At 43.0% G+C, this 21,829-nt stretch overlaps 1 protein-coding gene across 1 annotated transcript in view; it reads right to left on the bottom strand.

Moving 5' to 3' along the window:
- Positions 1–942: 942 nt before the first annotated feature.
- The window catches only part of Rgs7bp (regulator of G protein signaling 7 binding protein), a 104,304-nt gene continuing 83,417 nt past the window's right edge, over positions 943–21,829 (bottom strand). The window contains exons 4-6 of the mRNA XM_021208670.2: positions 19,321–19,468; positions 15,918–15,988; positions 943–6,607 (exon numbers count right to left, since the gene is read on the bottom strand). Of these exons, the coding sequence (XP_021064329.1) occupies positions 6,516–6,607; positions 15,918–15,988; positions 19,321–19,468 (311 nt within the window). The 3' untranslated portion in view covers positions 943–6,515. The remainder of the gene's footprint in view (positions 6,608–15,917; positions 15,989–19,320; positions 19,469–21,829) is intronic.

A 21,829-nucleotide genomic window follows, 5' to 3' on the forward strand; every position in this document is an offset into this window, starting at 1 on the left:
GCTGGAGATGCAGCTCAGTGGTAGGGCACTGGGCTGGTGAAGCCCAGTACTGCAAAGAAACTAAAGAAAAGATGGGACAAACAAACTTCTGTGACCCTGCTATGGTGGAGTCTCTGGATCTAGGTGCACGCTTAGCTGCACACTCTTTCCAATAGGCACAAAAGAAGATGCTCAGATACTTGGGAGTTGCATGCTCCCACTTCTGTAGAAAGTGACTCTTGTTGGGCTCTTGTCGCATCCTGTTGGGTGACATTCAGCTTTGGAGCTGTGGTCATACTCATGAATGCCTGGGAAAGGCAGCCTTTCCATAACTCTCAGAAGTTTGGGGTTCTGTTACTAAGGGAAAGAGGGAACAGAGATGGGAACAACTGCCAAAGTGCTGTTACTGGTGAGATTTAAACAGGGCTGCACAGCCTTCCAGAGAACCCAATGCTGCTCTTTGAAAAGCTTTGTGGTGTCAGTCCTTGTTGGGATTTGTAGACCTTTCTTCAGTTGCGTGGGCACTTCCAGGACTATGTGTGCACATTCAAGGACATACTTGTGTTCTTTTATTAGAAATTAAAACTATCTAATGTCTTCTTGCAGTTGACAGATAAACTGGGTTTAGAGGTTGCTACCAGTGACAGTTTCTGAAGCACCTTTAACCTTTCCTCTGTTCACTTCACAGCATGTTTTTTTCTCTCATCTTTTCCTCCCTCCCTCCCTCCCTCCCTCCCTGCCTCCCTGCCTCCCTGCCTCCCTCCCTCCCTCTCTCCCTCCCTCCCTCCCTCCCTTCCTCCCCCCTCTCTTGCCTCTAACACCCCACCCCTCTCTATTTCCCACAGCTCCTATTTTGACAGGGAGTAAGGCTTGTCAAAATAAACAAGGGTGGGAAGAGAGAGGAAGGATGAGTGATGACTTACAATGTCTCCTTTATGAGTTTTTAAACTTTTATTATTAGTTTTTATTACACAAGTAATACATGTTCATTGTAGAAAAATTAGAAAACACAGAAAAGCAAAAAGCAAAATAATCACCCCTAGTCCCACTACCCATGGATAACTGCTGTTAACATTGTAGTGTATGGCCTTCTAGCTCTTTTGTGCATATATATGTATATATACATACATAGATATATTTATATGTGATTTTCTTTTCTTTTTTTTTTTTTTTTACAAATATTGTATATTACTATACATACTGTTTTATAACATTTTTTCATTTAATATATGTTGTCAACATCATTGTTTATTCCCTGAAAAAATTATACAGATACTACATGCTCATTGTGGAAAAGTCAGAAATCACAGATATGCAAAAAGAAAATACGATTGCTCCAAATCTCACCTCCCAGAGAGAAATGCTGTTGTCCTGTAGGCGAGCACCCACTCAGACCCTTCAATGCACACGTGTGCAGGTATGTTGGTAAGAGGGTGGTTCTCTAGAAACTCCTCTATGACCTCCTCTTTTCTATTTAATAACATAAATTGCACATTTCAATAAATACACATGGTATGCATTCTCAAGTGATGCACTATATCCATTGAAAGGATATACCACATCTAAACATATAATGTAGGCATATTTACAAAATGTCCTTTCTGGCATGACTTTTAAAATAATGAGTAAATGCATCTTAGCTCATGTTTTTTGCTTAACATTAAATAATATAATTAATTACATGTATTGTGTGTGTGTGTATACATGTATGTGTGTGTGTGTGTGTGTGTGTGTGTGTGTGTATACAGACACATATGTCACAGAGTGCATGTGGAGATTAGAGGCCAACCCATAGGAAGAAACAGTTCCCTTCTACCATGTGAGTCCAGGGGGTTCTAACTTGCTTGGCAGTAAGGGTCTTTTCATGCTGAACCATCTTTCCTGGCCTATTGCTGAGCTTTTAGGAAGAGAATTTCTTTAATGTGACGTTACTAGGCATGTATGAAAAACACATAGTGCCAAGATATTCCCTAGAAAGGTCAGATCAATTTATACTCTTGTTGATGATAAGAGAATGTTTATATTTCAAACTTCCTCAAGGTTCCCGGAAGCTTATATATGCACATGTCTGTTTGAGTTGTTTGTATCTGAACTTTTGACCACTAGTCTATTCAAATATGTTCAGTGCTATCAGTGGATTATCTTAGCATACAGTGCATTACTACCTTGAATCCTGATCTCAAACTGGAAAGTCTGATATTTTCTCCCTCTGAATCACAAAATATTATTTATGCCACCCACTCACTATCTACTCATTCAACAACTGTGTTTTCAGTATTTGGTTTGTATACAGCACTGTTAGGAGTCGAGAAAACAATGTTAAGCAAAATGTATGTGAGTGATTCCTTTTATACTTTCAATTTAGTGGGACAGACAGACAATCATACAAGCAGTAATGGGGAAAGCACAGGTCTTGTAAATCATAGAGACTTCCCAAAGTGCTGAGGTCCTTCACATAGTAGAGGCCTAATCTCTTTCTTACATGCATTGAAAATATTATTTTCTTTTCATTTGGTTTATTGTTTAGGAGTTTTACATTCTTTTTTAACATTGGTACCAGTCCATCCATCTTTTCTTTTCTGCCTTTGGTATTATGCTTAGAAAGGCTTTGATTCCCCACAGTAAGATGCCATCTTCACCAATCCAGATGACAAGTATTTTTCATTTTTGTCATTCATTCTCATGTTTTAAAATTTAAATACTTATTTTATCTAGAATTTATTTTGATTAAACTATAGACCTAAGATTGTACCCAGGAGAGGTTAGTTAGTTATTCCTACATAATGTACTTAATTATCCAGACTTTCCTCGGATTTGAAATGTGTCTCAGTTATTTTGTGTTATTGGATCTATTGTGGGTGATGTAGCTGCTTGTGAGAATTTACTGTGAGGCCGACATAGTATGACTGCGTTTCCTTATTCTTTCTACAGTTACGGGAAAGGTAACCATTTTTTTTTTTTTTTTTTTTTTTTTTTTTTTGTGGCGATATTCTAGAACAAAAGGAAAACACAGATATATTGCTTAGGCACGGATGTGTGGGTAAGGGGTTTAAGCTGCATGGTAATTCTTTAATCTCACAACCCTGAGACTTTCACAGTCTGGAAGTCGTCATGGGCTCCTTGTTAATAGGCCCCATTGGCAGATTTTCTGGAATAAATAAGATGCTTTGTGTATTTGCTTTGGTCTTTCTGAAGCCCAGTTTCCACTAGGTGGCAGCATTGCCTAAATCTAACGTTTCACAAGAGTAGGAAGGACCACAACCCGTTGGGCGGAGCTTGAGAATACCCCCACCCCCACCACCACACAACCAATCAGGGCCCTGCGACTTCTCCAGCTTGCTTTGTACTCCACTAATGAGTGGCACACAGGGCAGTTTGCAGTGAGTCTGAGTCTAGACGCCAAACATCAGTGGTCAGACTTTAAAGGGACACTTTGGCCTGAAGGTTACTTCATGTGTCTTTCCCAAAAGAGTCTTTGAGCTCAGCCCCAACTGATTTAGAGCCGGGAAATGTGATTTTTAAACAATACATTTGCCGTAGAGTTCAGAGGATGTTTACTTTCTTTATACATGGTGATGTTCTTCAGATTTCCCACAAAAAAAAAAAAAAAAAAAAAAGAGAGAGAGGAAAAAAAGCATATATTCATTATAATATGCAGGAAAACCTAAAATAGAATATAAAAAGTATGGCGATAAAATGAGTGTCTTTTTTCCCTGTTCGTACACATGGGTTTGTGAGAGAATAGGGTTTTCCTCAGACCCTTACAGATCAGCTGGACGCTTCTGTTGAGAGAAAAGACCATTTCCTGCAGCGGGCAGAGGGAGCAGAACTTTATCTGGTGGACCCACACCTGAGGAAGTCCTTTGGCAGGTGAGAGGAGAGAGGGGCAGCTCCTAGCGGGTGCACTTGGCATATCTAAGGGGAGGTGGTGAGTTGCCCAGGGCAACCATGAGCCCGCATAGGTATCGGAACCTTGATTGTTAATGCTGCCTTTGGACCTGCTACTGAAAGAACATCTATAGATCTTGGAGTGTGTGTGTCTATGGGAACTATAAAACTGAGCGAGCGAAGGCTGGAAACCAGGCACTGAATAAAACATAAGGTGGTCGACTCCATTACCTCAGGTATGCAAAGTCTGGCTAGGTAATTAGATAAATTCCCATCGCCATGAATAGCTCTCACAGCCTTCTCAGTCATGGAGGTGAGACCTGAATTTTTTTTTTTTTTTTTTTTTTTTAACAGTCTTCAGTTGTACAAAGGACAATTGCACAGAAGGTGTTGTCATCACGCTGAGACTAAGGAGAGAGCTAGCACAAATGAACGACGCAGAAGAGGTTTAGGTCGGGCCTCCACAAGGGTGTGCCCCGCACGCACCTCAGGCTTGTCAGTTAGTCCGTTTGCATGGATTGCTAGGAATGAGGCTGAAGTTAATCGTTCAATCCAGTCAGAGTGTGGGAGACAACAGAGACAGGAGCTGAGACCATGCCAGTTTAGAAATAATAGCTCATAAATGAGAAATGAGATAACCTTGGAACGTATCTAATTTGAAATGACCTGCAACCAGGAGAGAAGAGTTCGCCTTATTCAAGACGGCAGGCCAGGAGAGCGGGGAGTAGCTCCTTGTGAGGAGTCTTTAAATAACACACTCTTTCCATTGTTTCATGAACATTCCATTCAGAAAGTTATAATCGTCTCACATAACCTGTCAAAAGTCCTTCTCTTACTGAATCCAGTCTTACTAGTGACAGTCCATTAGCTACCAGCTTAGTGCAGCATAGCAAGGGGTGGGGGTGGGGTACCGAGAATATGGCCGGCAGCAACTAGTGGAATTGAAATGAAGACCAGTCATAGACTTTGGAGACCTCTTCCATCCCGCAATTCTTTCACTTTTGATACATAAATATAGGAGAAAATTCCAAGAGCTGTATCTTTGCAGATTTTAGGTTGAACTATGTGAAATTGCTGGTTTTTAAAAATAGAGATCAAAACAGTCAAATATCAGCCATTTCGTAGAATTCAACCGAATACAATAATTGTCCATGTTCTCTCCATGTTCCATAAAGTGAAAGGCTTTAAAAATATTTAGTTTTTAGGCCAGAATGTTAATGTACAAATAAGTTCCTCCCCAGGGCTGGGATTAAAGCCACTTGCAGGCATCTATTCTGTCCCTCGTATGATTGGACACCTGTACCTCTGGTCTGACTTGGAGATCTGTCAGAGCAGGGAACAAAAGTGCAAAGACTCCTGGGAAATTTCATCGGGGCGGGGGTGGGGGTGGGGGGAAGAGTCAAAGGAAGGACAGGAGGAAATAGAACAGGATTTGTGGCATATTACAAGTTCGTGGGAAAAGAGTGCAGCAGAGCCATGAGCCAAACGACACAGCGCGTGGCTCCTTCTTTTCTAAAATACAGTATTGCTTAATGTGTTCTGTTGTCAAGAGTCCAAGTGCAAGACAGGACACAGAGTACACACTGGAAAAGTCATATCTGCATAGTCATTCTAAAAGGAGACAAGCTAAGCGTAACTAAAACACCTTTTTTTCATTAATAATGTAAAATGTTAAATAGTTTTATGATCTGAGCTAATTCCAGCATGCCCTATAAGATTTAACACTATGCTGATGTGTGGACCCATGCTTCAGGTTTCGATTCAAACAAAATGTGGTAATATTGAATTTTACATCTGAGGGTACTTGTTTATGTTACTATACCATTTCTTAACCGGATAACTTCATTTCCCAAAGAAGCTTAAAAAGACACCATTGGATTAAAAGAAAGTTAGCTACCCATATGCATTGTTCGAAGATAGTAGGATTACTGTGTATTTACAAAATGTATTCTTCATATATGACTCTGTTGCATTATAAATTAAGATGTTTTGATGTTGACACTTAGAGATTCTGACAGAATGGAAGACTAAATGTAAATGAGTGCAGAGACAGCAACGCATGAGGTGGCGTGTGTTTGGTTATAATATCTCTAATGATACTCATAGATTGGATTCTTGAACAGTTTTGCTGTTTTAAATAGATTTCTATATTTAGAGACATCTTTTATATCTGATAAATTGTTAACATGATATCAGCAAGAGTTACAGATATACTATTATATGTGAAATATTTTCTGTATAATACATTTAAAAAACCTTTAAATAATTTAAAAATCATAATTCTTGCATCTGTCATGGCATGGTTCAGAGCAAACATGCACAATGTCAACTTTTTAAAACTCCCTTTAAAAACAGGCTGCGCCTCTTTGAATTTCTGTTCGTTCTTTCTTTCTTTCTTTCTTTCTTTCTTTCTTTCTTTCTTTCTTTTTTCTTTTTTCTTTTTTCCTTCTTCCTTGATGGCAACTGCTTTCAAGTGTGAAATCATTTAAAATGGCAGGGAGAGGCAGATCAAAGTAATAAGGGAGCATAGAAAACATGGTCAAAACCGGTGTCCCACTGTGTGTGTGGGGGTGTCCCGCAGGGTGGAGGTCTTACGGTTCTGTGGTGTTTCTCAGGTGATCTTGGTGGCGAGTTTCCGGGGGAGCCACCTAGCTTGAGACAAGACAACATAACCCGAAGAACCTTCTCTTCCGTCTTCTGACCATGGGGTAGGGAGTTAGATTCAGAAGGCTGCTGTCATCTGTGATGGGACAGAGTATGCATCAGCGTGAGTGAGTGACAGACAAAATAACCTGCTCACTGGGAAGTGACTTGAAAAAGCCATCATCCTGTCTGTCACATTTCAAACCTCAGCTATACTGGACTCGATAATGCTGTGTTGTGGGAGGCTATCTCAAGCATCAGAAGACTTCATTAACCCTTTGTTGTTAGAAGAAACCCCCTCCCCCAGTACCCCCTCCCCCCCACACCATGAAGGACTTCATCAGTGTCCCTGGCCTTCACTAAGTGCAACCAGAGACATTCCCAGATCTGCCTGGGACAAAATTCTCTAAGACTGACAATCACTGGATAGTTAAACTGAAACGGCTCGAGACAGCCTTTCAGTTGGGAGATGTTACAAACATCTTAATAGAAACAATCCACCTGCCGGGCATGGTGACGCACGCCTTTAATCCCAGCACTCGGGAGGCAGAGGCAGGCGGATTTCTGAGTTCAAGGCCAGCCTGGTCTACAAAGTGAGTTCCAGGACAGCCAGGGTTATACAGAGAAACCCTGTCTCGGAAAACCAAAATCCAAAACAAAACAAAACAAAAACAAAAACGATCCACCTTCCAGGAGACTTGTCTTGTTGTCTAAGCCCTCCCTCCATGACCCTCATCTGTCACTCAACCTCACTAAACTCTGATGTCCCTAAGTGTACAATTCAGGACATCAAAACTAATAGCGAACGATGATGCTTACCATAAGTGAAGATGAAATGAAATACTTAAAAGCAGTTCACTCTGATGGCAGCCAAGTGCCTCAGCTAAATAGGTAATTGGTAACTATTTTCTGTTACACGGGGCCATTTTCTTGGTTCCAGTCAACTTCCTTCTTGTCTTAGGAAGAAGTTCTAGCTATATTCTGTTGTGACAATGTATTTGATCATCCATTGTCTTAGTTAAAGATTTATTGCTGTGAAGAGACACCATGACCATAGCAGTTTATATACAGGAAAACATTTAATTGGGGCTGGCGTACAGGTTCAGAGGTTTAGTCCATTATTGTCATGGTGGGAGCATGGTGGCACTTCCTCCCAGAAGGCCACACCACCTTTCTCTACACATGTGTGTATGTATATATTCTAGTCAGATTGATAAATAAGTCTTGAATCAGCACTTTGGGGGTCAAAATTTTAGCGTGATAATAATCATAGGAACAAAGGACCCAGTAGACCGACTTGCTTTTTCTAAGCTAGGTTTTTAAAACCTACTGCAGTCTAGAACAGAAGGCGGTAGGGGGGCCCTGGGAGAGGAGAATTGGCCACCATGGGTCTCAGAGGCTAGAGGCAGAGTATAAGCTGGGAATTGCCAGCAGGGGCGGAGCTAGCACAGGGTCTTGGTGTGACAAAACGGATGGTTGGCCTTGATGACTGTCAGGTGACTTTTCAGGATGGGGTTGAGGGGCTCCTCTTTCCCACTTCCAACTTTCAAGGACACAGAACCTTGGCAGGGCCATTCTCCACAGTTAGACAATGGTGCGGATGCAAGGAGGGAGGCAGGATATAGTAAGGGAACTGGTTTGCAGTTGAGGTTTGTTTTTATTTGTTACAGAGCCTGGATGTTCTGGATAAAAGGGAACCCTGGCTTCCCGAGTCTCTTATAAAACTATTTCATCCAGGCACCCCTCATCTTCCCTACAGTCTCCTATGAGTCATTACGTCATACTTATTAGCAAACGAGTCCTGACCACCCAGACTGATGGGGATCATGGCACTGGTTCAATTTGTGATAAATTTAGCTGTACCCCGAGAAGCACATTTAAACCAAAAGAAAAAGACAGACATCCAGCTGGGCATAGCAAGTGACTCTAACATGGTTGGCCCCCTTTCTTGTCTCCAGCGACTAAAACACTCCTCTAAAACTCAGATTCTTCAAGCGTGGACAAAACCAGGTCCATATATATATTCTTTTAGTTGTGAAAAATAACTCGCAGTTATCCAGGCAACTGTATTTTGAGAGCTAAGACAACAATCTCTTTCTTCTATATTTAACTTGTTTCGGAAGAGTTAAGACCCTGGAGGAAATGCCAGGCCAGTGCTTGAGCACAGGCATTATGTGCAGAGGAGCCGTCCCAGGCAAATCATAGTTTTAGAACAGAAAGGAATCATACATAAATACATAACTCAGGTTTTCACCATTTCTGGGACTTTTATTTTAACTACCAAATGGTCAGTGAAATCAATCTCTCTGGATAGAGCTTTGAAAGGGTAGCTTGAGATCTCTTTAGATGATGACACCACTTCCTGAAATTCAGGTTCAGTGCTTTTTGGAAGCAGAGTCATCAAAACTAGAAATTTATAGTTAAGATCTCTCTCTCTCTCTCTCTCTCTCTCTCTCCCTCTGACTTATAAGATCTACCATTTAAATTCCTACAACTCCTTTCCTTTCTTATGTATAAACACATAAGGGAATGCCTGCTGCACATTTATGAAGGAAAGTATGTCTGCACTTACCGTTATCACAGGGATGTCCTGCTACTTTTTCTTTTTTATGTTAAAAGCACAGAAGTGTCACACAGAGAGATGAGATTTTCACCATCACTCTTGTCTACTCATTGCAGTAAATAAAAAAGTGAAGGCCCTTTTTATAGAAGAGCCTTTTGTGTGCTATTAAAATTCTTCCCATTCACCCTTCCTTGTAGGCGTATGTGTATTTCAGATAGGATATATGTACATGTATATGCAGGGTATCTATGCTGCCTAGGTGTGTGCACACACACATGTGGGTCATTATAAGTGGTCATAGTCTAGGATGGATGGGAAATTGCTGACGCTGGACCAAGGCCATGCTACTGACGGAGGATGACTCCTGGCTTGGGTTTCCTTGGTGTGCATTTGTTGCTCCTTTGCTTGTCTCAGCATCACCTTGGGCCGAGGAGAAACAAGAGCTTGGAAACCCTTGCACAAACCCGGAATAGCTTTCTACAGCCAAGGATGACAACAGTTGTAGGGAGTTCTAAGATTCACCAAACAGCAAACATGTCCAGGAAGGTTTGATGCTAGCTCAACACCAGGAAAAGACATCTTCAGTGTGGACTGACATCCTGTCTCTGATATTTGAAGGGCTGCTGAAAGAACATGAACAAAGTGGGATATTCCCTGACTCCTTTTAAATTCTCTGGGTAAGTCTAGTGAACTCGTTAGGAACGTGTTGATTTATTTTTATTTTTATTATTATTATTTTTATTTATTTTATTTTATTTTTTTTGTTTTTTCGAGTCGAGGTTTCTCTGTGTAGCCCTGGCTGTCCTGGAACTCACTCTGTAAACCAGGCTGGCCTCGAACTCAGAAACCCACCTGCCTCTGCCTCCCAAGTGCTGGGTGGGATTAAAGGTGTGCGCCACCACTGCCCGGTGAAATTGTTGATTTTTACTGTAAATGCATGTTTGAATATGGTGTTTTAATTTTAAGGCTTCTATAAATTATGTTTTCCCCAAAGTGCACAATCTCACAAATTCATAACTAAAGATAGCTTGAGACATGAAAATGAAAAGAGGGAAAGAAAATGAAGTAAAGTTGGAGAGAAGTGCAGGGTGGAGCAGGAATATATATATATATATATATATATATATATATATATATATGTATATATGTATATATATATGTGTATATATGTAATTATGTATTATATAATATATTACCTATATACTATATCATATAATATATAGCAACTATATAATATATAGTTATAATTATATATTAAATAATATATTATATTTAATAAAATAGATATCACATATAATGAGGCAGAGAGAGTGAGAGAGAACACATTTTAGAGGATTTAGTGGCTTCCAAACGACAGCCTTTCAATACACAGGTTATTGACTTCATCTCCCAGTCTCTTTACCAGTAGGTCTGGTGTGTAGCCAGAAGAGCATCATATCTTCAACATTCCTAAAGGTACTGATGTTGCAAGTCATAAGGGCAGACTCTGAGGACCACTACTAAATGAACAGAGGACCTACTGAGTGCAAGGCTCTTAGGCGATGCTTAATTTGACTGTCAACTTGATGGGCTGTAGAATCATGATGAAAACAAATCTCTGGCTGTGCTAGTGAGGGGTGAGTTCCAGTGGGAGATCTACCCTAAAGGCAGATAGCAGTCCTCCATGAGATCCTGGACTGAGTGAGAGAGATGAGCATCATACCCATGTTCTCTTGTCTATGGAAACAATCTGACCAGCACCTGCTGAGGCTTCAAAGTCTCCTAAATGTGCCCTGGCTCTCTCTACATATGCCTCCCTTCCCCCGAAGCCTTCCCTACTAATATACGTATCTGCCATGATAGACTTGAGGTCCTGGAACCGTAAGCCAACCTAAAGGCTTCCTTCCTTCCTTCAGTTGTTTTGGTGAGGCACTTTTGGCGCAGCACTGAGGTAAGGAACTAACACATCCTGTGCCGAGTTGTGAGAATAATCCCCAAACGGGGTTTAAAAGAAACATGACTTCTGACCTAAGTCATGTTCTGAACTTTTCTCATCTAGCTGTGAGACTGCATTTACAAAAGCATGAGAAAGATCCAAATGCAATGCTCTGAGAATTCCCAAGGAGAGGGGCAGAGACGCCACTAACATTGAAAGGACATCATTCATGGAAGATTCATGTAGGCCTTGGGTGACCATTCTTGGCCACAAGGAATGAGAAGATCTTGAGTGTTTGTTGAAGGGGGAGGCATTCTGAATGAAGGGGATAGTATGAATCCAGACAAAGAGGCACCAATGGCAGGCTAGGTCAGGCTCAAATAAACAGTCTAGTCAGGGTGGACTGAAAGGTTTATGAGGGAGCAGACAGTACCAATAAAAACTACTTAAAATTGCCTACATAGGCCCACAGTCTCTTACTTCTTTGCCTTTATATATGCTTCCCTTTCCCGGCAGCCTTCCCTCCCTGGCTGATTGGCAATCTCCCTCTTGAGATTAGCATCAGCCATGTTCCCATCCGTTCTATTAACAATTGCCTGGGTGGATTAGTTGCCTCTAATCCCATCTATCTTCCTACCATTGCTAAAAACAACCATTTATGAAAATCTTCATATATTTATCCTTGCTGTCCCAGCTCTCCATGTCTGACTCACTGAATATCCCTCCTCAGCCAGACTCTTCCGTCCTAAACGCCACGTCAGCCGCTTTTACCATCACCACCAGTGACTGCTTTTCGGCCTGAGTCCTTTGGATTGTGCATCGGTACCCAGCTCAATCATGCTACGTAACTAATCGTTCCTTCCTTGCAAACATCTTGGTTCATTTTTTGCAACGCTCTTTGGGTTTTTCTCTTGGGATTCTTTTGTGAACTGGTCTTCTTTCACTTCAAGCATTACAGTTTTGCATTCCAGAGCATTCTTTTGGCAAGTTTCCCAGGGGCAGTCCCTGCTGTGTGTAGGGCTCCTACGACTACTGCTCTGAACATACTCAAATTTATTCCCAGTTTTCTTGGGTCAGGTCTTCCTTCAATGCTACTAACTATTGAATATCACCCCCAGGATTCTCCATGTCTAAAACCATAGTCATGTTCTACCTTGAAGCCTCTTGCTCTCTTCTCTCAGCTTACTGACTGATACCATTATTTATTCTTCTAGTCAGGACTGAACCCAGATTCATCCTTGATTCTGCTTTCTCCCTTATGAATCATGTCTGACCTGTCATATCTTCTTCCTTAGTTCCTTGGCATTACATAATATCTGAAGCATGTCTCATCTGGAATATAGCTCTTGCCTCCTAACTGAATTCCATTCTAGAGCAGATTTAGTACCTATGGATTCTAAGGCATGCTATCAACTCCTGGATTCCACGAATGAGCAAAGATACCAACACATCCCACAGACCTCATTAAAGTCAGAATTGTAGCAAAGGTGAAACTGTCTTTCAGAATTTAATCTATTTCTGTTGATTTGTTTTGTTTTATAACAGCATGAATTTACAAGAGGCTGTCCTTTCCTTTCTTTTCTCCTTTGAGCCTTTGTTGGTAACCTTGTGGGCTCCCCACAGGTGGCTCCATTTGTAATCCATTTGACACAGCCAGCTGATCATAATTAATGAAGCTCCCTGCAGCACTGTCAATGACCCAGAATGGAGGACAGGAGGGGCACTGGAGCAGGGGAAAGGACAGCAGGCCTGGAGCCAGAAGAGCTGGATATTGCCTGCAGCCCACGATGGGGGTACCACAGAACAAGGGCCACTTGCTTACTCACCTGGGTATGAGCATCTCCAAGCTCAGGCTGCAAGGGCACTGACAGAGAAGACAATGCCCCCAAACGTAGGCACTTTTCTGATCATCTAAATCCCCGCCCTTGGCCACTCTTTTCTTTCTTACTAAAGATCAACTTCAAGTGAACGTCTGCTGAGTAGCGAGTGGGAGAGATGTAATCCAGTGTTGAAATGAACCCTGGACCAGTTCCAAATGAAGAACTGAAATGGAGCCTGGAGAAGAAGAGAGTCTGAGCTGGCAGGGTTTTCCCATGGCCAGCAGGCCAAGCACAAGAAGCCAGGCCCGTGAGTGACATTTTTCTCTCCTTTTCTGTTGCTAGCACACATGCAAATAGAATAAAAACAGAAAGGAAATAAGCCAGAAATGAGACAGATGGCGTTCTATAATGGTTTCAATTAGTTAGAATCAGTTTTTGAGAAGAAGGGTCTACGGTGAAAGAACCGGGGGAAAAAAAAACCTTTTGATGCATCGCCCCATTCCCTGCACACTTAAGTCAGACCTGCATCACAGACTGCTGCTGTGGGAGGCTCTGTGGGCATCTCAGTCTACGCAGTCAGAGGGAAGAACCTGGATGGTTTCTAAAACGAATGGAATGGCACTGCCATATGTGTCTGTCAAAGACTGTCCCTGGAGATGGTTTATATCCTTCCCTCAGAGCCTTTCTGCCCACTTCCTTGGGTTCTCACTGCTCTCTGCTGGCACAGGGACAGCACACTATGAGTGGACACCAACTTGCTAAGGGTCTGCCTTTCTCCACAAAATGAGGCGCCTGAATTTCCAAAAGCCCTTCACTTCAACTATTCTTTTTATTATTAGAATGTGACTGAACCACCTTCGGAATAAATCATTTTACCTTTTATTTCCCAGATGGATTCATGATTTAAGACTTCGGATGATTTACTTGGGTGATTTCTTCCCAATAAGTTTTCACTTATGAAATACAAACATATTTCTATTGTACCTCCTGTGATTTTTGAAAATTACCTAATTAAAATGAAAATTTGATTTCTCTGTCAACACACAGTCCCACCGTGGCAGCGTGGACTGGCGCTAGAGGTGGAAGGGGGTTTTAAGGTGGGTTCACGGAAAACACAGAATTTGTGGCATTCTCAAAATTCAGACTGGGCACCATGGGAAATTACCCTCCTGGGAGGCGGAACGCATGCTTCAGTTAAGAGGGCAGGGTAGTGTCCATAGGGGAGACTGCCAAACCTGTGGATCCTAATGCATGCTCCAAATTTAAAGTCCCAGAGGCCTATTCTCTGACCTCTGACCTCAAGACTGATTGGACATGGACATGGCACATGATCTTTGCAGGGCGAGTCCTACTTGCTGCTGCTTTGGAGTTCTGAGCAGGTCTGTGTAGGCCAGCTACTAAATGACAAGGTCAGTCGCCAAACACATCGGCAAAGTGGTCCCGGGTTCCTTCCAAAACTATTTCATCTCTCCCACATCCTACTCAACAAACATCTCCTAGATGTCGGGTTCCAGTTGATTTGCTCTTTGTAAGGTTGATGTGGTGTGTCCCGCCTCTCTAATCCTCAAGTCACTATGGTCTCCCCCACTCTCGGACATTTCCGGAAGTCAAACCACTTGCCCCGGGGTCACGTGGTTGGACAATGGCAGAGCCAGACTCTGACCTCAAGCCTAGCTTTAATTGAAGCCCTTTACTCTAAACCCACAGGCGCTTCTAGCAGCAGCAACGGCTTTGTATGCCTAGTCAGAGAACTCTCCCATTACTATACATCTACTTTCCTCCAAGACTCAGAAGCACACTGACTGGTTGGGGGTGGGCTTGGCCTCTGTGATCAGATTCTACAAGATTACTTGGAATTACCTGTCTTGCCTCCTCCCCTGCCTCATACTCTGACCCAGGTCTCCAGCACAGTGCAGCTGATGCACTGTCTCAGCCTTTGTCTGGTGTTCTCGCCTGCCTCCACCTCTCCACCTTCTGCTGATATGCTCCGAGCCAAGAGGCACTTCAGCTCTGCTGCCAAGTCCTCCTCCTCCTCCCTCCTCTTCACTCAGCTTCCCTTGCTCCCAGGCAGACAGTATACTGCCCTCCCTCCCGCACAGGCTTTCTTCGGTGGAAACAGGAGGGTTTTTTTCCTTGCCTCTAAAGAGCCTTTCCTATCCTCTAGGTACCACTTTCTGAAGCTAATGCTTCACTCATGGCTGCTCTAGCTAAGTCCGTTTAATGTAAAGCACTTACTATTCACTTGTGTGCACAACTTCAGTCCTAGAGTCCTGCAAAGACTCAACAAACATTTACTGCTTGTGCCAGGTGGTATTCTAGCTGTGTTCCAGGCTCCGGATGCAGAGCATCCGATAGTTAACAAAATCAGGACCATCCCTCATTCTTGTGAATATTTCTTTACTGGTCTGTGTCAGGTTGGATTCTTTTGCATCTTCCAGAGATGGACTACCTGAGTCCGACCCCATAGCACAGTCATTCTACTATAATCTGTACGACTATGGAAAAACTAACCCCTGCATCTAGTTCTCTGTAAATTAGGAAAACTTTAATAGAATCTCCCTAAATCATTATTACATTTTAATAGGAGACTGGAAATTGAGCTCAGTCATAGACTACTTGCCTAACATGTAAGGCCCTAGCTTTGACTCCTAGTATGGGAGAAACAAACAAACAAACAAACAAAATAGTAATTATATAAGCCAACATAGCTGATACACGTGAAATACTCAGGACAGTGTCATACCATGTGTCCCCAATATGAATTAATTCTATTATTCTTTTTATATAATTAAGCATGTAAATGGAGGGATCTTTCTCCAGTAGTCTATAAACCTTATGCAGACGAAAGCCACGTTCTTGGTCCTCTTGTAGAGGTATCCCTGGTTTGGCTCTTTCCACAGCACGTGACAGGTCTGGCAGGGATGTGGGTGTCCACTTTCAGGTGAATGTGTCTCTGTCTCCATGAGAGGAGGCTCCCTCACCAAGACGACAGCCTCACCCACTCTCTCTAAGAAGGCTCCCTCTCTTTGTGGGAAACCCTTGCACTGACTTTGAGAAGCAACGTCCAAGTTCAACATGCTCTGCCTCCAAGAGAAATCCCAGGACTCACCTTGATTTTTCAGTGGTAAAGGCATCGTTTCCCTGAGTTTGCTAAGAAGGTTTTTCATTTCTCGCATGTCTCTGCAAAGTTGACAGAAAGAAAAATTAGTTATACGTTTTCCAAATGAAGCCTCAAGCTTCACCTATGTGATAAATGAAAGGTGAGATTCCACATGGAATTTTACCAGTTTTCATTTCTAATAGACGCATACTGAATTTACTTTGCTTTTACAGTAAGGAATAGCAGATAGGATTTGGCCCCAGCCCTTGGCATCTCTCATTGTAGTCCGACCTGGCTGAATTCAGTGGAGAGCCTTTATAATGAGGACAGTACTATGGATCTGCAGGGAGAGGCCAAGGACACACAACTGGAACAGTGGGCTCCTGGGGAAAGTCAGGATTCGGGATGCGTCACTGGGGCTATGGTCAGATGGCTGTGCAGAGTCCTTGCTGTCTGCCATGAGCAGAATTGAATGATAGCAGAGCAATCAATTGCTACAGCTCTCTTGTTGTTGTTGTTGTTGCTGCTGTTGTGTGGTTCTAGGCATCAAACCCAGGGCCTCATGAATACCAGGGAAGTTCTCCATCAGTGAACTACACTTACAGCTTTTGTTTCTTTGAGAACAGGTCTCAGAGGATGGCTTTGAGTTTTTGGTTTCCCTACTTCAGCCTCCTGAGTGCTGAGATGGACTTGTCCCACCAGGATTGACAAGGGATACATTCAGAGATCTCCAGAGACGACCTCTTCATAGTAGAGATGCTGGAAGAGAGGCCACTGGGGACCATTGACTTGAAGTCAATTTCCAGGACCCGCATGCTAGAGGAAGAAAATAGACTTCCCAAATTTGTCCTTTGGCCTGCACAAGTGCCGTGTAGTACATACTTGTACACACACACACACACACACACACACACACACACAATTGAGAGCACATAAATGAATAGATAGATAAATACATTTCCTTAAAAAATGCTTGTGGGTAAAGAAAGTTCTAACATTGAAGTAAAGCTGGTTGCACAAGACTACTTGCAGCTAATTATGAAGCAGAGGTAGGAGAATCTGGGCTACAGAGAGAGTCAGGGCCAGCCCGAGCAATTTTAGCGAGTCTCTGTCTCAAAACAAAAAGATAAAGAAAAAAAAGGAAAAATCCCCAAATTAAAGGTTTTATATCTACCGCTCTTGTTTTAAATTGAGGAAAGAACCACCACGAAATCTCAGATTTGAAATTTCCGGTTGGTTTCATGAAGCAACAGTGTTGAGCTGCGAAGCACTGGAGGAGCAGTGTTGAGAGAGGCCACAGACCCAAGCCAACCCTCGCTCAAGGTTAAGATACCAAAGGAAGTTCAGATCTCAGGCCCTGCTGACTGGACAAGGAAAGGAGGGCAGACTAATGAGTGGGTAGGAGGACCCTTGAACATTCAGAATGGGGTCCATCGGTGTGAGGCTGATGGCGGGTCAAGGGCGTGGTATGCAGATGAAGCAGAAGGAAGAGGTGGCACAGGGAGGCGTGGCCATCCTGCATAACGCTTCCACTTAAGATCTCCAGCCAAGTTGGACAGGAGGGGAAAAACTAAGCGCGTACCATTGGAACAAAGTTCCGTTGTTACCTTGCACTGGACGATTACCTGTGCTCCCCCTATATCCAAGAAGACAATTTGCTTGGGTTGGCTTCCGGAATGGTCAGCCACCAGTGTCTTTAGAAGAGCTCCATCAAGCCGGGCGTGGTGGCGCATGCCTTTAATCCCAGCACTCGGGAGGCAGAGGCAGGCAGATTTCTGAGTTCGAGGCCAGCCTGGTCTACAAAGTGAGTTCCAGGACAGCCAGGGCTACACAGAGAAACCCTGTCTCGAAAAACCAGAAAAAAAAATTTAAATTGGGGCTGAAGATGGCTTAGCGGTTAAGAGCATTGACTGCTCTTCCAGGGGTCCTCAGTTCAAGTCCCAGCAACCACATAGTGGCTCACAACCAGTGTTAAAGGAGTGTCAAGGAGTTAAATGGCAGCCCAGTTTAAAGTGCACGGAGTACTGGGCAGAGAGAACGGAATAGGAAAGCAGCTCCTCCCTGCAGTTCTTGCTTCCAGCTTCCCTCGGGCTTGCCTCTGTCCTTTGACTAACATCTGGGTAGCAACTTTGCCAACACAGCAGGCTATCCTACTCCATGCTATGTTTGATTGATTTCTTAAAGCATGAGGTGTGGGTCTAACCGCTATCCGAGGTGTATGAAGAGGAAATAGTTTTGCAGATGGCTCTGTCCCGACCTTGAAATTCTGACAGTTGTACTCCCTTTCCCCAGGAGCAGAACCAAAAACCTTTTATTTTATTTTATTTTTTTTTTAAAGATTTATTTATTTATTTATTATATGTAAGTACACTGTAGCTGTCCTCAGACACTCCAGAAGAGGGCGTCAGATCTTGTTACGGATGGTTGTGAGCCACCATGTGGTTGCTGGGATTTGAACTTCATAGACCTTCGGAAGAGCAGTTGGGTGCTCTTACCCACTGAGCCATCTCACCAGCCCAAAACCTTTTATTTTAGAAATTAAGACACATAACTCTTTCATCATGTGTTCATACGTCTATAAAACGGAGACAAACCAACTTTATTGTTTGAGTGATTGGATATCAAAGTTTATGCAAGCCATAGTAATAGCACACAGTTACTATACTGTGTTTCCTATAAACACAGGCATTTGGTAATTAGCTTTAGAATAATTTTACAACCCGAAAGTCGAGCCACCATAGCTGTAAATGCCATTGTGTTTTCCGTTTCTAAAAATAAAAAAAAAAATAAAATAAAATGTTCATTATCATGTCAGTGACTCAACCCCAACACAGAGAAAACAGAGAGTAGAATTACCCCAGGTTCATTCAGCTGCTTTGTGCTAGCTCTGAGGATGTTCATAGCAAAGGGTACGGGCATCAGTGCAGAGGCTACATACCGGCCTCATCACTTAGCTCTGCACAGTAGTGTTTTCCCACGCTGATGGGATGGGTCCTTGTCCTTGTATTATTAGTGCTTTCTTTACCCCAACAAAATAGAACCATTGTAGATTTTTTTTTTTTCTGTCCTGAAGGAAGTTCCTCTCTAGCAGTAAGCTGTGGGGGTCAGTGCACGAACTCATTCTGACTGTACGTCAGGAGAGGAAGAAGGCCAGGCACTGTGAAAAATCTGTGAATTGGTCAAAATATTAAACAAGGTATTCATTAATTTGTCATAGTGATAGAGACCCAAGTACCACTTTGCTAGAGAGCCCCAGGTTTTCCTCTGCAGATTAGGTGGATTCCAAGTTCCTGCCAGGCTACCTGCTCTGTCAGACCATACAGAGCCCCGTTTCTCCTGAACCTGAAATAGAGAACCCCAAGAACATGGACCAGAGGAAGACCAGCATCCATTCAGGGGACATCCCACTAACCTTTCGGTGTTTTCAATATCTGTGGCGACCTGCCAGGCCTGCTGCTGGCTCTCTACAGGGGATGACAAGGAGTCTTCCAGGGCAGGTGTCTCAGCATTCTCCTCAATTTTGCTGTCCAAATTCTTCGCTCCCCCACTAGCTTCTTTTCCTAAGGAGAATGGATAAGAAATCAGCAATACAATTTCTCTACTAAGGATGTCCTTATAAAGACTGGTATGCTATGAATCAAATGCCTCACTAAGCCCAATGTCTCTTTGTGGTATGAAGCAACTGTGTGTGTGTGTGTGTGTGTGTGTGTGTGTGTGTGTGTGTAAGTATGTGTCTATGTGTATGTATTTGCATGTGTGTGTCTATATGTGTGTGTGTGCATGTGTCTTTGTGTATATGTGCATATATCTCTGTGTGTGCATGTGTCTTTGTGTATATGTGCATGTGTCTGTGTGTATATGCATGTATGTGGGTGTGGGGGTGTGTCTGAGTGCATGCCCGTGTGTGCCTATATGTATATAGTATGCTCCAACAACATTCTGGAATGATAGTTGAGGTCGATACCACCTAAAGGTCAAAACAAAGTTAAGGGCCCTACCTTTGATGAAGATTTGCTTTGTAACCTGGCATGAGTGACTTAGATGGCCCTCTTGGGAACAGGGATTTAGCCTGTGAACATAAGCTGGGTTTTGCTCTCGGAGCCAGGAGTGAGTGTCAGGGTCAGAAGCAGGTGACAACCAGCAGGGAGAGTGGGAGCTTCCTGCTGTTCTCTCTGATCTTGGACACTGACTTTCTCAGGCTACCTGCAGAGCAGGGACCTGCCTTCTATTTTCTTGACTCTCGATCTCCCTTTACACTGCAGCCTCTGTGAAGAAAACCCAGCCTGTGATGCAGCAGTCAAGTGTTGGTGTGGCAAAGACTTATCAGCTGAAAGACCATGTTTTCACATCCTGAGTGATTGGCCTCATCCTGAGTGATTGTTCACGACAAAGCACTGCTCTCAAATAAATAAACCCCCTAACAACACTAAACATTGGTTTAACCATAAGGTGACATGAAATTAGATGGAGGACCACAGTCCTTGGACTAGGGACACACTCTGTCACAATCCCCTATTTTACCTTGAAAATATTTATAGCCACAGAGGAGAATTACAGTGGAAATGACCCACAAGGTCAGAGGGCCAGGCTTTCACCTCCTCCAGCTTTGTTATTTGTCTATTTGTTCCTTCAGTCATGTTCCCATACAAACATTTCTTGAGTATCAGAAGTTCCAAACACTAGGCTTGGTACTGTGTGTATATGTGCATGTGTGTGTGTGCGTGTGTGCATATGTCTTTGTGTGTATGTGCGTGTGCCTGTGAATTTGCATGTGTGTGTATGTGTGTGTGTGTGCACATGAATGTATTTGTGTGAGGAAAAAAAACTTAGGAGAACCTCCTTCTCCTCTTCTTCCTCCTCCCTGCTGCCCTTCTGATCTCCTCTCTCTTTTCCTCTTCTTCTTTCCCTCTTCCTTAGATAAGATCTTGTTATATAATCCTGGATATACGGGCAGTATGTAGCCCAGGCTGGCCTCGAACGAGCTCATGGCAATCTTCCTATCTCAGTTTACTAAGTGCTAAGATCACAGGCATGAGCCAGCAGCAGACAATAGTAAAAAATGTACAAAGAACTGCAAAGCTGTTCCTTAACATTCTGCAGTTTGGAGAAGAGGTATATCTTGTGTCTTATACTCTTTTACTTAACTTGATTTTTAGTATGTAGACATAATTCTGGAGAAATTGAAACTGGTGCCTGTCATTGAGCATTAATGACACAGGAGCTTCGTTCATTGTACTTAGCTAAGTTCTTTTTATTTATTTATTTTGGGGGGGGGGTTGAGACAGGGTTTCTCTGTATAGCCCTGGCTGTCCTGGAACTCACTTTGTAGACCAGGCTGGCCTTGAACTCAGAAATCAGCCTGCCTCTGCCTCCCGAGTGCTGGGATTAAAAGTGTGTGCCACCACGCCTGGCATTAGCTAAGTCTTAACAACGCTGATGACAAAGAAACAAACCCGCAAATTTGTGAAAGGACTGGCTATTCATGGGAAAAATTTTACTGTCCGGAGGAACTGGTAACGCTCGCTCTTTGTCTTCTGTCCCCTAAGTCAGCAATGCAAGGAGAATTGGACACACCATGAAGTGGGAACTGTGTCCCCTTCCTCAGAGCCCAGCAGTAAGGGACCCTGGAGAAGTGAGCCAGACTGTAAACCCAAGTAGCCTGATGGGAAGTTGTGATCCTTGGCAGTGTGCGTTGTGCACGCCAATCTTGGGGAGGGGGTGTAGCTTGTCTGAGGACTTGGTTTTCCCATTTTATGGTATTCTGTTGGGTGGAAATTAATTAAGCACAGGATTTAGCAGGTTATATCATGTCACAGTCTGAGGGCAGTGGCCTCTTAAAGCCATTTGCATTTGCCTCCAGGTACAAGTCCAGTTGTCCAGTTGTCACCCACCTCTGGGCAAAATTCATCCGTGGACCTGAC

Source organism: Mus pahari, chromosome 11 (assembly GCF_900095145.1).
Source record: "Mus pahari chromosome 11, PAHARI_EIJ_v1.1, whole genome shotgun sequence".
Classification (NCBI taxonomy): Eukaryota; Metazoa; Chordata; class Mammalia; order Rodentia; family Muridae; genus Mus; species Mus pahari.